The sequence below is a fragment of the Ctenocephalides felis genome, unplaced genomic scaffold (assembly GCF_003426905.1).
Source record: "Ctenocephalides felis isolate EL2017-DRISC unplaced genomic scaffold, ASM342690v1 CF-g0.4_SCAFFOLD_00845, whole genome shotgun sequence".
Classification (NCBI taxonomy): Eukaryota; Metazoa; Arthropoda; class Insecta; order Siphonaptera; family Pulicidae; genus Ctenocephalides; species Ctenocephalides felis.
In genome coordinates, this window is record NW_020536999.1 from 3,754,116 (window position 1) to 3,771,044 (window position 16,929).

A 16,929-nucleotide genomic window follows, 5' to 3' on the forward strand; every position below is an offset into this window, starting at 1 on the left:
CACATCAAATTATCACATATTTTACAGATGTTTTAAAATTTATGCAAAAATAAATTTATCATATAAATATTTACCTCTACAGAAGTAGGTTGCGGAGCAATAGGTTGAAAAATCGCGTTCGGATTTTCCTGCCTAATATTCATCGACGAATTCACAACCGCGGTTTTATCTTCTTGTGGTTCAAAATTCTGCAAATTTCGCCTATCTTCATTCACCGAAAAATCTTGTCCAACGCTAATTTCAAAGTTTTCGTGATCATGTCCACCATAATTGTGCTGGACAAACATACTCTGATTCGGCTCCGGTTCAATTTCAGGAACATTTTGACTAGTTAATATATTTTGTGGTTGGCTCATTGTAAACTGATTGACCAAATCCTGTTCCTGGTTTTGTTGAACCGACAAATTTGCAGGCTGGTTGGTAAAATTAGATTCTAAAGATTGATGATGTAGTGTCTGGTGATTCTTACTCGTACTATCCAACTGAGCTGGGAAACAGGGAAAAGTGTTTTGGTTTACTGCATTTGCAGGCTCTAAATTTGTATGGAGATTCAGATTTTCACCAATTTCATTTTGGTTTAAACCGATGTTTTGGCTAGTATCAGGTAAAGTGTAAGTGGTGTCAAAACTTGGCTGCATAAAGTTTTGTACAGGCATAATATTTTGACTTTGCGCCGCTGTAATGTTTCTATTAGCAGTTCTATGTGACATCTGACCAGCTCTTCTAAACGACATATTACCAGGACCTGACATCGGAGGTAAGACGTTACTAGTTTTAGGAGGTCCTGGTTGCACCACTGAATTCTGACTACTGACCACTTCTACATTACCCCTATCATGATTTTGTAAAGATAAATTCTTAACACCTTGATTGAGGTTGTCTAGAGCTTGATTTGTAGGCATCATCGTTGGTGGTGCATTAAAATTTTCTCCTTGCAGCCCGGTACTCGATCCACTGGATCTTCTAGAAACGTTCTGCAAGCTGGAAATATTCCTCGGACTATTCTGTCCGACTTTTGGGGGCGCATTCGCTAATGGTTTATTATTTCCTATTTGTGACTCCTTTTTGGCATCGTTAAAAGACCAATTCCAGGACGCGTCGTTGGCTTGTCCAAAACTGGAGATTATGGCATCCGCTTGATCTCTTATTTGATCTTGTATACTGGTAGTGTTTTCCGTTGGTGCTTTTGGTGGAATCGGTTTCCTGTTTGCATTTTTGGAATTGTCCTCCCAGCCCCAATCCCATGGATCGTCTTCGTTTTGTGGTTCTTGTTGTGGTATCGATGGATTTTGCTGAAAGTTAGAATTTGTGAAATTTTGCTGTTGCATCCAATTGTGCTGCTGCGGCTGCGGTTGAGGTTGAGGTAACTGTTGCTGGACATACTGTTTATTCGCGATCTGTAAAAACAAAACCAGCTTAATAATCCAAGATCAGACCACTTAAGGGGCACGCCTAGTGTGACAACCTAAACAAAGGCCATTTTTGGGAATTAAAAAAAAACTGGTGAATCCATCTATTTAAAATTCTGAGGGTACGTTTATACATGTTTTGAGAATACACGGTAAAATTCTTGACATAAAATATTAAATATTTTTGAAATGACACGCGATCTCCGGCGGCGCCAAAAAAAGATCCTCCACTGCTGAGGTGATTGCAGCCTTCTCCGTTGATAAAACATTTAAAATAAAATTCTCGTTATACTAAAACATATTGTCTCTACGATAACAATCTCGGGCAAACAAAAAAAATCAAAATTGACAAAATGGCGGCATGTTGAAGAAAGTTAAATTTTTCCCAAAATTCTGGTCGTTTTTGGCCTGCCAAAATTCGATTTTTGATCAGATCAAAAAACTGGAGGGTCATCGTATGTAGAACTATATAAAGGAGATGCAAAAAAAAATTTGATAGCGATCGGATCATTTGTCCCCGAGTAATCATTTCAGCAAATTCGGAAAATGCTGTTTCAAGAAAAACGCGTTTAAAGATAACATGATCGTTATACTATATACTAGAGATGGGCTTATCATATCCGAAGCCGCATCGGTTAGGATTTGACTCCGCTTCAGAAAGGAGTTATATCCACTTAATAACTCCACAACTCCGACAACTTTGAAACATACTACTTGACACAAATTTGTTCGCTAGTGTGTTGTTAACATATCTAAAGATTTATTAATACTTTGGAAATAGTTTATAAACAGTTCAGACATTTTCTGTTCAAAAATAATTACAAAATTGATTTCGATTCCCAAGTTTTTTTGTCAATTTGAGTTTTGTATGCATATTGAAACGCATAAAATAGTAATTATTATAATAAAATGAACAAAAATGTTTGAACTAGAGATGGGTAACTCACTCAGGAGTTATCACTCCGATACAACTCCTCCCTCGGAGTGAAACCGAGTGGAATTGTTTCACAGGATTTTCACAGGATTTGTCATATCCGACTTTCCGAAACTGGTATTAAATCTGTTAACTCGTGCAGACGTTTATTGCTTTTGTCGTTTTTGCTTTGGGAAGGAAGCGGTCACTTTCTTGTCTCACAGGCAGTTTTATGACCTTTTAGGTATACGGTTTTTTTCCAGAAAATACAAAAATATTACTTCAAAGATACAGAACAATAAAATTGTGTTCAAATGTGAATAGCTCCAATGTATAATTTATTGAATAGTAAGGGGTTATATTTCTAACTACGACAATCTTTGGCAGTGAATGACGGCAATCAGGAATATACATACCCAAAAATGTACGAAACGAAATACGTTTATTTAATCTGGTTTTTCCATAGCCTAAAATAACAATACTTTAGAGTACAAATTTTGTCAGTGATATCATTAGTATTTAAGCAGCAAAAAATATTCAGTATTATATTATTACTTTTACACAATTATATAATTGTGTAAAAGTAATAATATGCTAATCGAACTACGCAATATAAGATTAATTCCCAAATGGAAATAGCAGAAGAAAAATTTTGAAAGCAGTTTTTTACAAAGTTTATTACACAATTTTTATATAAAATTAATCCAAAAAATCAATTATTTTCTCATCAAAAGGAAATAATTAAATTGATTTTGATTCTCAAGTTTTGCGTTTTTACTTTGGTCAACACTGCTAAAATTACGAGGTACTGAGTCGATCATCTGGTTGACCGAAAAATTTTACAATCTGTCATTCGTTTATTTGTTTATTTTTTTAGAAAAATTATTTTATTGATATTTATTCATAAATTTTCATTTCTAATAATTAACAGGATTTGACAAATCCTTAGATACATAAACAACGCACATTAGAACACATTTGCATCGAGTATTTTGGTTTCAAAATTATCGGAGTCGTGGAGTTGTTAAGCGGATATAACTCCACGATGAAGCGGAGTCAAATCCGAGTCGAACCGGCTTCGGATATGATAAACCCATCTCTAGTTTGAACTATTTGTAACTATTTCCAAAGTCTTAAAAAATCCTTAGATATGTTAACAACACACTAGGGAACACATTTGTGTCGGGTATTAGGTTTCAAAAATGTCGGAGTTGTGGAGTTGTTAAGCGGATATAACTCCATCATGAAGCGGAGTCAAATTTTAACCGATCCGGCTTCGGATATGATAAGCCCATCTCTAATACATACTCTTTTAAATGACTGTAACTCAAAACTATTTAAGATATCGATTTAAAATTTTAGTATGCTATTTTTAAATTCAAAATTCGATTTTTTGAAAATTTCACACTAGTTGTGCCCCTTAATCTACACATTTTAGTCTAGTAAAAAAATCCAAACCAAACCCACACTATATGTATTATTTAACTGCGCCGTCTGGCCATGCAACGACGTCGTCGTCCGTCCTGGCGGCGGATTATTTATCTGCTGATAACCTACAAAGTTACTAGCGCCGCCTAACGGTTGCGGCGGATCTTGTTGTTGATGATAGTGTTGCTGATTCATCACCGCATGCTGTTGATGGAAATGATTGCTTGGATGTTGCACTTGATGATGATTGACGCCCGTGAACCAATTATTGGCGGTCGGGGGCGCTGATTGGTGATGGATGTTGTTAGCTGACCGGGACTGTAAATAAATGAAGAAATGGAGATGATGGTAATGGTCCCTAGACAATATTAATATGATGTATTTATATAGATGTTACTCTTTCCCGATTTTTACGTTCAGAAGGGATACTTAAAGGGTGCTCCGCTCGGACGTGATGGCGCTGCTTTTGGCATTCAAATTAATGGTGCAAAAGGGTATGGGCGCGTTTCCATACAGAATTGGCCCTCCCTGGTATTTAAATAATTTTTTTGATGCCATTTTATAGGTATTTTCGAGAAAATCCGATATACCAAATTTCAAATCGGTAGCTCATAATTTGGCAGAGATATCAGTGAAAGCATGTGAAAGTGGCCCCTTTTTTTAAACTCACTTTTTATCGGAAATATGAAAAATATAGAAAAAATTTTAACGTCATTCTATTTATACCGATCTTGTCTATGTTTTTCATAACAAATAATGTGAAAAAAATATTTGCTAGTGCGTGAAAAAGTGAAAATGATTTTTCATTTTCCATTTTCTACCAGTGCGGCTCTTTGGACTACTTTTATATTAGCATCATTCGAATGCCTGTACATTTTTCTTCTGTTATTCAAAAATTCATTTAAATCTAAGTGGAACTTTGGGTGAAAAGTTGGAAAAACTGAAGCTAGTACGCGCGCTGCCGGTACAAGAAGACCCATATAAAGTCGCTTTGCAAGAGCGACGAGCAAGGCTCGTCGTTATCGCACGTCTCGTCAAATTCTGTATATGAGTATAGAAATATTTATCAAAAACCAAAATTTATTTATATCTTGTATATAAGTATATTCATTAGTCATAATAAAAAATCCAACGCGCCAAATAAAAATAATAATAATTATTATTGATTATTTTTATTCGCCGTATAAGCTTGTGACTAATATATTTTAATGTATGAAAAAGATTTAATTATTTTTCATATATCTACGTCGGCAATAAGAAGTATTTTAATTTTAATTCATTACCTTTTTTGATTTTTTGCAATGTTATTATATTTTATATAACTATCATTAAATAAAAAATCGATAAAAATATAAGGCAGAATACATTTCATAGCTATTCAACGCAAGTAATATTTTGTTCTCACTTCATTTATTAGTCAAATCATCTTCTCTATATTGCATATTTATATAAATCTTATCTAGAATTAAACTCAAGGGTAAATTTACGTGCTACGGTCGGTGGCGCCATCTATGATATGCTCAAAAAATTAAAAATGATGTAATGTCATAGCGACCGTGTTTGCCATCTAATTATACTTGGTGATCAGTTAACTTCTACCGAATTTTACTTCATATAAACTGAGCTCATTCGATTTTACATTTAAATATGTGGACATTTGATTTCGACACATGATAATTATTATTATTCCACTGCAGATGTCACCAATTACCACAGCAACGAATTTACTAACTATTCAATAATAAACAAATGAATAAAAAATCGCGTAATACAAGTTATGTGTATGATTAATAATGAATCAATATATGGATCAATATGAATATATTAATAATGAAGTTATTTTAAAAATAATAAATAATTTAAGAATATCAATACGGGAGTACCACAAGGAAGGATCATCGGTCATTAGGTAGTTAAGATTATAACGTAAATTTATAATTGCAAATGACTTCAAGGCTTCTTGTAAAACTTGCTCAATATAATTGCTAAAATGTGATGATAATAAGAAATAAAAACTGGTGGTGTATGGCATCGTGCCTTAAGACAAATTGCTGGAACTTCTCGCGACACAATTAAATATTCTAAAAATAAATTTAGTTGAAACAATTTTTTTCCAAAAGCAATCGTTACGTTAACACAAGCAGAAAGATTTTAAATCATTCAAATCGGATGCATTGTTCTCTCAAAAACTGCCATATTTTACACATTTAGCTCGGTACCTCCTAAACGGCGAAGCCTGCCTTTGCCAAAAACTAATCACTACTTCTTCCTATCATTACGAATCGAATGTTTTTTTGAATCATTCAAATCGGATACTTCGTTCTCTCAAAACCTTGACTTTTGTTTTCAGCATTCTTTGCTTCTAAACGGCTCGGCCTACCTTTGCCAAAAACTAATCAGCACATCTCCCTATCAAGAGGAATCGATTGCTTTCTGAATTATTCAAATTGGTTGAGCGGTACTCCCAAAAACGTCGACTAAAAATGACAATATTCTAGATCCTCCCCCTACGAAGTGATGCCTAACAGCGTTTTCCGTGGGGATCAGAGGCAAGGGCAAAGTGAAAGTTTTAGTGAACATATCCAGCAAAAGACTTTGTCTAGTATGCATAAATGATTTTCCTTCGCTATACAAAAAAACGCACACGCACACTTACATTTTTTATGAGTTATGACAAAATGTTCAGAAAGCTCTGAAACGTGAATATTCAAAACGAAAAGATACAGAAATTTTTACTTTCTATTTTTGGATGATGACAATAGCTAACCCCACGAGAAGTTAATGTAAATGAACATTTTCTAATTTATGAGAACCTCGACAAAAAATTAGCATCTAGATATATCGGCACAAAATGAGAAATATTTTTAAAAAAATCACATTAGTAAGTTATCTCGTTCTATTTTTGGAGAAGAAATAAATTTAAGGAATGAAACTGAGACCTGTAGCCTTATTAGTCATAAATAAAAATTTAGAGATAAATATTCAACATTACTATTATTATTATTGGCAGGTAAAAGTACTCTTCCTGATTCAAATGTTATTGTTCTTTTATTTGTACAAACGCAATACAAATCGAACATTAAACCGATTTTGCCAGATAAGAAGAAATATACACAATAGTATTGCCAGATAAGAAAAAATATGTTCTTTAATATCACATATATTTAATACATATATTTAATATCGCATGCCGTTAATGTCACAAAAAGTAAAAACAAACTTTCTTATCGGTTGTATGTTTTAACAATAAATATGTCTGAAAAATTTGTACTTTGTTATTATTTTTCTCAATACACACGAGAATGTCGATATGCAAAAAAACAACAATAATCTGCGAATTGTTTACAATTCGAGCGACGAATTGCAAATATTTTTGGATGCAAAACAGGAAAGATTAGAATGAAATGATTAAACGACTTGAAAGAATTCTTCAAACTGGACGTAAGTGGAATTTCGATTTAATGAGAATTAGGCTTTTAAACTTTTCAGACAATTTTTAACTTCGACAATGAAGTTCTCGTTTTTCGCTGAAAACTAAAAAAAAAAATTTAGCAATTAACACATTTCATCTGTTCTAGTTTGCATTTTCGTCTAAAAATACAGCAATTCTGAATTATTTGGAACAAATTTGAAAAAAATACGTCTATTGTACACAACGACATCATGTTTTTTATCAAAAATTATTTTATATAGTCATTATCAAGCTGAATTTTATTTTTCTCATTAATCGTTATATCTTCATTTGTTAAATAAAAATTTGGTCGATTTCCTCCTAAATTAATTACATAAATTCTACAGATTGTTTTTGTACTACTTTAAAAATTATAAAAATATTCCACAAAAACTGAATATTATCAACAGCTAAAGATATAAAATTCTTCTGTACGGGTGTATGATTTAATACTTCTAAACGGTTATTCGGATTTCGATAATTCTTTTTAGAGTTTGTCAAAAGAAATTTCTAAGATTTAATGAACGATAAAACTATAGTAATAGTGTAAAAATACTCTATTTCTCATTCCTCTTTTATTTCTTACACCCGCTTCCACTCACTCTACCGCACGTGCTGCGTAACCTTGATCAGTGTTCATAATGCACTGCGATTGAACACATACAATATAGGAGGGCAATATGTGCTCATTTAATTTCTCGTTTATTTATATATTAGTATATTATTTTTTTACACAATTTTAGTGTTCAATGAATTTTACATAATAATTTTTTTCTGTTGTTTTTTCTGGTTTGGTATGTATATAATTTTTCCTCTTTATATTTTTATATTTAATATCAACTATTGCTATTTATGTAATATGTTTTTTTTAGATTAATGATTGATGACACACATCAAGTGTCGAAACGTTTAATTTTTTTTTCTATTTAATCTTTTTTTAATTGAACGATTGGGCTGCAAAAAAATGTTCAAATATGTATCAACGTCAACAAAATTATCATCATATATATATGTAAATATGGCAATAGTCCAATTTTTTTTAGTAATTAATTACCAAATCTATAAATGTTCAAGATTTAATAAATATTATAATACCAAATGTTTAACATAGTTATTTGTGTAAATTGTTTATAATCTAATTAAGATTACAACAAACAATGTGTAATGTATGTTTGCAATGCCAATGTCAATGTTAAACAATAGTAAATAAATGTAATACAAATATAAACAAATAAATGGTAGTAGCAATATTTATTTGTAATTATTACTCATTCATAAAAATAAAAGAAATCATTCTGATGAAGTATCAAGTGGAAATATATTGAAAACAAATCAGAATCCAGCTGCATTGTAGCTCGAAGACATAAATGATTATTATAATATCACAGTATTGTTCAAATTAAAAACCATTATATTGATCGAATAACACCAAAACAATGCTAAGTGATATATGAGAATATATTTGATCTTTACTTCACAATTTGTTTGTACAAAGTCTATTGTATGCTTTTACAATTTATGTGGAATTTAATTCATTCAGTAATTGGTCATGTTAGGTTAGGTTTATTTAAAGTTTTGACGAACAGCAAAAGTGTTGGCAAAATTGTAATGCTAAATCTTCTAATATTAAATCTTTGTTAAAGTAGTGAGTGGTAATATATGGAAAACAAATTTGCATTTTTTATAAAACAAATTAGAATCCAGCTGTGTTGTAACTAGAAGCCATAAATAAATAATTATTACAATATAGCAGTATTGTTTAAGTTAAAAATTATTAAATCGAACATACACCATCAAATAGAAGCTGAAAGATATATCAGAATATCTTTTATCCTTGTTTAACAATTTTGTCAAGAATTTGCTTGTACAAAGTCAACAGTATGCTTTTATATTTAAGGGAAATTTAATTCTTTCGGTAACTTGACATTATTCTTTTTATTATATTTATTTATTTCAGCCTAATGGCCTAGAAATACCTCATTATCTTAAGTCACAATAATACCTTAAACCTACTTTATATACAAAAAATAAACAGAAAAGTCTAATCAGGGGGATCTAATCGGTAACTTGTCATGTTAGGTTAGGTTTACCTAATGTTTGAACAAATAGTAAAAGTGTAGGCAAAATTATAATGATAAATCTTTTAACTTTCACATTCCAATCTATTACTATTTTCTAATAATATTTAGAGGATGAATTTTTGCAAAAATGCAATTTGCTTTCCATGTATTTCCACTCGATCAGAAAGATTTTATTTATTTCTCTGAAAGAGTAATAATTAGGTACAAAAAAAAATTTACAGAACTATCTATGTTAATCATTTGATATTATAATATTTATTTAATCGAACATTTGTGGATATGTAAATTATATATATATATATATATATATATATATATATATATTATTTTCATATCTCAGACAGACAGAAGTGCCTGGTATGAGAAGTTATAAAAACAGTTTTCAAATTTTATATATATACATTTCATTAATATAATATCTATTATATTAATATATTTTTTTCACTAAGTGATTTTGCAAGTACAGTCACCCAGATTGATAGAAATACAATGGATCGAAGGATTACCTTTGAACATATAATTATGTTATGTAAAATTTTCAAAAATTTACATGATACATTTACATGATAGTTATACAGTGCTTTGAGCACTATGATAGTGTTATCGTAGGATAGGTTAAATGAATAAATAATTGCATGGAATGTTTTTGGATGTAGACATATATTATTTTGGATTGAATTAGAGTTTGATGTGTTACTTGATTGGTACAAATATAAATACAAATAAACCACCTACAAAAATCCATGTCTAAGATTTTAATAATTCATTTTATGTCAGAGATCAACTATTAAACAGTTGTCCCCAAATTTCCATTCCCATACGTGTCCAATCCTCTTGTCAATTTCTGCCAATTGATTTTTTGACACACTAATAAAATCTAACCTAATTTCTGGCACTGACCTGATCCGTTGCCGAATTATACAAATTAAAAGCCGGATCCTGAGGCCCTTCCGAATAATTCGAATTCTGCATCTTGAATCACTTCAATTAATAATTATATAACACTAAATACACGGACATATGTTAATAGAAAATTTTCTACACATCACAACAGCAGCACCCGATCTGACAGACATATTAACACTTCACTTGAATTTGACTTGTTTTTTTCTATGAAATCATAATTGTTTCGGGTTCGTTTTTTGTTATAGAACGATTTTGTTAGTGACTTGGCGTTAATTGGTATACAAGAAATAATAAAATTAAGCAAGATGTCAATATGTCAGTGGAATTTTTGCTTTGTTGGAACTTTCAATGCGACGGGTTTGACAAATGCGATAGAGGACGCTCGGTGAAAATTTTGCGTAGGTGAGCAGGAAAGGTGAAAAGGTAATGGTTTGGAAACAAACTATAATTTAAATTTAAAAAAAACTTGATCTATACTTATTTTGGTAATCAAAAATTACGAAATGATACAAAGTGTGTGATATAAAGCTATTGATATGATAAATTTAGCATTTTATTTGAATTTTTATGTGAATTTTAAGGAATTCAAACAAAGCGGGAAGTACTTCATACCTGTTCATATATGGCGGGAAGTTCAAAAATGGTAAAAGTTTGAGCTATTTTATACTTTCACCTTAATTGAATTATAATTTAAATAAAAAAATAATAAATACTAATTTTATATAGTAAAATTTGCATAACAATATTTAGTATAATATATGATACATAATAAAATAATAATTATATAAATAAGTATAAATCAGTTGTATGAAAGGGGATGCATGTATAGAAAACGTTGTTTATAATTATATATATATATATATATATTATATATGTATTTATTTATATATGTGTGTGTGTATAATGAATTACAGTTTATTTAATATCAATATTTCATAAGCAAGTAAGATTTACAATTGTGTTTATTGAAATATAAATAGAACTTCTTATTATTGTACTTCTTGTCCATATTGTTTTAAGAACAATCCCCTGTATTCTATAATTAAATATAATAATATTATTATATAATCTCAAAAAAAAACAATGAAGTTAAAATTTCATTTTCAGGAAAGGTGAAAAGGTAATGGTTTGAAAATAAACTATAATTTAAATTTAAAAAAACTTGATAAATACTTATTTTGAGAATCAAAACTTATGAAGTGACACATAGTTTATAATAAAATGCTATAGATATGATAAATTTTGCATTTTATTTGAATTTTTATATAAATTTTTGGAAATTCAAACAAAGCGGAACGCACTTCATACCTGTTTATATATGGCGGGAAGTTCAAAAATGGTAAAAGTTTGAGCTATTTTATACTTCCACCTGGTTGAGCTATAATTTAAATGACAAAATAATAAATACTAATTTTATATCGTAAAATTTGCAAAATAATGTATAATATAATATGATAGATAATAAAATACTAATTAGATAATAACCATAATTAAAAATAAGCATAAATAAATAATAATAGTTGTGTGGGATGAGATAAAAAACTTTGATGTATGTCAATATATATATATATATATATATATATGTGTGTGTGTGTGTGTGTGTGTGGTTCGGAAAGTTCAAAAATGGTAAAATTTTCAGCTGATTTATATCTTCACCTTAGTTGAGCTATATTTTAAATAAAATTGTAATAAATACATTTTTTATATATTAAAATTTGCATAATAATATATAGTGTAATATGTTACATAGTAAAATACCCATTAGATAATAACCATAATTAAATATAAGTATAAATAAATAATAATAGTTGTCTGGGATGAGATAAAAAACTTTGTATGTATGTCAATATATATATATATATATATATATATATATATATATGTGTGTGTGTGAGTGTATGTGGTTCATATATAATGAATGATAGTTGATTGAATATTTATATTTTATAAGCATTATGTAAAGAACTTCTTATTCATACTATGTCAGACAATTTAATGTATTTTACTTATACTATTATATTATTATTATTATTATTATTATTATTATTATATAAACCCAAATAAAACAACAAAGTTAAAATTTCAATTTTAATTTCTATTTCTATTTCTATTTCAATTTTTAAAATTCCCGCGCCATTTTCAGATCCCCGACACTAGCGCCTTCTCCATTTGACAGATGACAGTTCGATGACGTGTCTTTGAATTGCATATTTTGCATATGGACAGTTTATTAAAGAGAATATATATTTTATTAATTAATTAATTATAAAGAAATAGAAATAAATAAAAATAAATTAAAATGGTGCTAATGACAATGATAGCTCGCGTCGTCGACGGCCTACCTTTGGCCGCGACAATGCAAGAAGATGAACAGGTTACTAAAAATATATAAATAAAATAAATAAAATAAATAAACATGTATTACATTATAGCTAAAAATACTATTTTTTATGTTGTAGTCTGGAAGGAGTATATTAGAATATCAAAACCAAGCTAAATTATTATTTCGAAAGCTCGGTATTCAGTCTCCGGCAAGATGTACTTTGGAAACAGGACCGTATCTTTTTCAGTACGTTGGGACATCAAATATATATAATAAAAATAATATAAATTAAATGAAATTAATATGTGTAAATTTATATTTTAGTTATTTAATAGAAAATGAAGTGTGTTATCTAGTGTTATGTGAAAGAAATTATTCTAAACGCTTAGCATATTCGTATTTGGAAGATATCGCTCAAGAATTTCATTCGCAATATGGCAAAAAGGTACTAACATAATAAATAAGTATATATATAAAAATACATACATACATACATACATACATAATATATATATATATATATATATATATATATATATATATATGTTAATAGTGTTAGGCACGTTTATTCAACCGTGTTGATAAATTTTATCAAATGTTTGTAATACTAACAAAACATTACATCAGCATTCGAATGATGCAATCATAATTTTTTTCAATACATACACAGTACTTGTAGTGCTGATTAAATTACTTAATGCTAATTCTCTAGAATTAGTTTACATTTAATCAATATTGATTAAATTCATTCTTTATTCGTGTTAGCAAAAACAATTGCAGTATTTGTTGATAAGCACTGTAAATTCCAAACAGTGATTAGAATTTATGTTGCATTGCATAAAGTTTGAATAATAGTTGAAAAAAATCAAATAATATTTTTTAGTACGAATTAAAATTGAATAAATATTTTTAATAGTTTTTTTTAAGTCTGTGTAATGATTTTTATAAGAACGAATCAATTTTGAAAGATTTCATGTTAGAAGAAAATTAAAATATTATAGAGAAAAGTGCAACCAGAAATTTAAATTAACTCATGGTGTATGGCGTCGTGCCTTAAGGCAAATTGCTGGAATTTCCCGTACCGTAATGAAATATTCAAGTAATTTTAAACGTTTTCAAATATATTATTACAAATACTCTGTAACTTTCATTATTTTTGCTATCTTGTTATATCTGATTGTGAGCAAATCAAATGTGAATCATAAATCATAAATCAATTTATCTCCAGAACATTAACAATCGTCATTTCATTTCGAATTCAATTTCAAGAAAAAAAAATAGTTGCATAATTTGCACAAAATTGAAAAAGTGCTCCCGTATAGTCACAATCTAAACGCATTTTCAAACAATTCTGTTCGACATTTTCACTTATACTGTGCTTAGCTTGACGGCATTTTCACATTTTTCAATAGTTTTCACAAAATTGGAAATGTGCTCCAGTATATAAACAGTTTAAACGCACTCGGGTAAACATTTGTACCAGAGTGGCGCTTAGACTGTGCTTAGCCTGAGTGATTTTTTAAATTTTAAATCCAAAATTCCAAAAATATAGTTTGAAAAAAAATATTAGAAACAACAAAATTTTTTTTCCAAAAGCAATGATTTTGTTCAAACAAGCAGAAAGTTTTTTAGATTATTCAAATCGGACGTTTAGTTCTCTCAAAAACTGCCATTTGTTTAACATTTAGCTCTGTATCTCCGAAACCGCTGGGCTTACCTTTGCCAAAAACTAATAACCACTTCTCCCCGTCATTACGAACTGAATGCTTTTTGGATCATACAAATTGGATGATCCGTTCTCTCAAAAGCTCGATTTGAATTTTTTGCACTCTTTGCTCCATATCTCCGAAACGGCTGGACCTGCCTTTGCCAAATACTAATCAGCACATCTCCCTATCAATACGAATCGAATGTTTTTTAAACTATTCAAATCGGTTGATCCGTGCGCCCGAAAACGTGGACGAAAAAATGCGGACGTACAAAACTCACACACACACGCACATCTATTTTTTTTAGGGTATGCCAGTAAAATGTTCAGAAACCTTCAAAACGTCGAGAAATGCACAAATGCATTACTATAACTACCCCATTACTATAAATTATTGAAAATAGTCCAAGTATACTAAAAATAGTCAAATGTATAAACAAATTCAAATATTTCAAAAATTCCAGCAAAATTTGCCAAAAAATTTTAAAAGTTGTTCAAGAAAATTATCTCAAAGCTTTTTAACTTTTAAAAATGCAAAAATGTGAATTGAGTTACATAGAAAATATCTAATCAAAAATCCAATTTTTTGAAAAGCTGTTTAATATTAAAAAAAATTCAAATTATGTTAAAATACTTAATGTTAGCATTAATTATGAAACATTGTTGCAAAATAATGAATATTAAAAATCATCAAATATTATGATATAGTTTCAGACAACCTACAAGCGTTCTAGATGTCTTTACAAAATTTTCAGACATTCTGCAACCTTTCTAGACTTCCTTACAAAATTTTCAGGCAATACTTTCAAACAACCTTGCATTCTCTCACAATATCAATTTCTATTTTTCCCTCCCCAAGTTTCACTTCCAATTGCAATATTACTTCCAGGTGAATACTGTAACAAGGCCCTACACATTCATAGAATTTGATACGTACATTCAGAAAGCAAGAAAAGTTTTCACAGACAACAGAGCACGTCGAAACATGAGCAGTATCAATAATCAACTGCAGGACGTACAACGAATCATGGTCCAGAACATTGATGATGTTCTACAGAGGGGAACTGTCCTATCAGGTAAAGAAGATATATGTATATATATATATATATATATATATATATATATTACATTATATATTTATTTCTTCCAGAATTGGATACAAAAACCCCAAAACCTCTCGATGTTGTCCCAAAAGTACAAAAAGGACGCGACTTATCTTAACACCAAATCTTTGTACGTAAAAGCAGCAGCCGGTTGCATAGCCGTCTTTGTATTTGTTTTATATTTCTTTGTTTTGTAGTAAATTATTTATTGTATTTGCATATTTATATAATGATAACATTTAAAGGAACTTGATTGTTTTATTATGAATCTTGCCAAATTTTGAAACAATGTTCAATTTTTTTGGCAAATCAAGAACTGTTTGAAGATGGGAAACTGTATATATGTATTAGCGTATGATAACTGTAAAATGTTTAATGAATAAAAATATTTTTTCAAATCAGTTTATAAAAATCGATTGATGAAGGTGTAAAAGGCATTTTGTCTTAAGGCAAGTTGCATGAAGTTCCAGATATATACGTGAACGGGACGTCCATTAATCACGTGATCGATTTTTTAGGAATTTTGAAACCCACCCAAACCCTAAAAGCGCCCTCCTTCACCAAACATCACGTGTATTTTTAGTTATGCAAACTTTTGCGATCGAATTTTTCGAACTCACGAAAAAATCGTAAAATTTGTGATTTTTTTAACATCTAGGTAAAAAATAAATACACGTGCTATCTTACTACACCCTTTCCTTCCCCCACGTCATATTTTGTGATTTTTTGACAAATCTCCCCTCGCCCTAAAAGCCTCACGTGATTAATAGACAGATTGCTGCAATTTCCCGTACCAAAAATTAATTTTTTAAAAAAACCTTGAAAATTTTGTGAATACTGAAAAAAATAGATTTTTGAAAAAAATTGACTTGTGGGGGCGTTCGTTAATCACGTGACGTTTTAGCGGAAGGGGAGGTTTGACAAAAATCACGTGATTTTTTGTCAAATGCCTCCTTCCCCTAAAAGTTTCACGTGATTAATGGACAGATTGCTGCAACATCCCGCACCAAAAATTATTTTTTTTTAAAAAAAACCTTGAAAATTTTGTGTGATGAAAACTGAAAAAAAAATAGATTTTGCAAAAAAATTTGACTTGGGGGGCGTTCATTAATCACGTGACGTTTTTCGGGGGAAAGAGGAGAGGCTTTGGCAAAAAATCACGTGGGGGAGGGATGGGATATAGTAAATATCAAATGCATTTATTTTTTACCTGATTTTTTTTAAAAAATCCAAACATTTTCAGAAAAAATTAAAAATTTTACAATTTTTTCTTGTCACAAAAAATACAGTTGATGTTTGATGAGGGAGGGGAGGGGGAGGTATATCCAAAAATCCTTAAAAATCGGTCACGTGATTAATTTCAGAAAAAAAAAAAATGTACAATTTTTCACGTTACTGAAAATACACTTGATGTTTGATGTGGGAGGGAGAGGGAAATCCAAAAATCATTAAAAATCGGTCACGTGATTAATTTCAGAAAAAATAAAAAAATGTACGATTTTTTCTCGTAACTAAAAATACACTTGATGCTTGATGGGGGGGGGGGGGGGGAAAGATATCCAAAAATCTTTAAAAAAATCGGTCACGTGATTAATTTCAGAAAAGTA

At 29.8% G+C, this 16,929-nt stretch overlaps 2 protein-coding genes across 2 annotated transcripts in view; one reads left to right on the plus strand and one right to left on the minus strand.

Moving 5' to 3' along the window:
* LOC113364321 overlaps positions 1-10,451 on the minus strand; it is a gene marked incomplete at its 3' end in the record, with an annotated part of 33,328 nt that extends 22,877 nt beyond the window's left edge. Inside the window, 3 exon segments of the mRNA XM_026606810.1 lie at positions 75-1,397; positions 3,790-4,068; positions 10,183-10,451. Of these exon segments, the coding sequence (XP_026462595.1) occupies positions 75-1,397; positions 3,790-4,068; positions 10,183-10,254 (1,674 nt within the window).
* A 1,962-nt stretch (positions 10,452-12,413) lies between these two features.
* LOC113363353 (vesicle-trafficking protein SEC22b-B-like) lies at positions 12,414-15,640 on the plus strand. The gene is given in 6 exon segments (XM_026605845.1): positions 12,414-12,562; positions 12,648-12,757; positions 12,836-12,956; positions 15,109-15,295; positions 15,370-15,386; positions 15,388-15,640. Coding segments are annotated over 6 exon segments (642 nt in total). The 5' UTR covers positions 12,414-12,487; the 3' UTR covers positions 15,520-15,640.
* Positions 15,641-16,929: the final 1,289 nt, after the last annotated feature.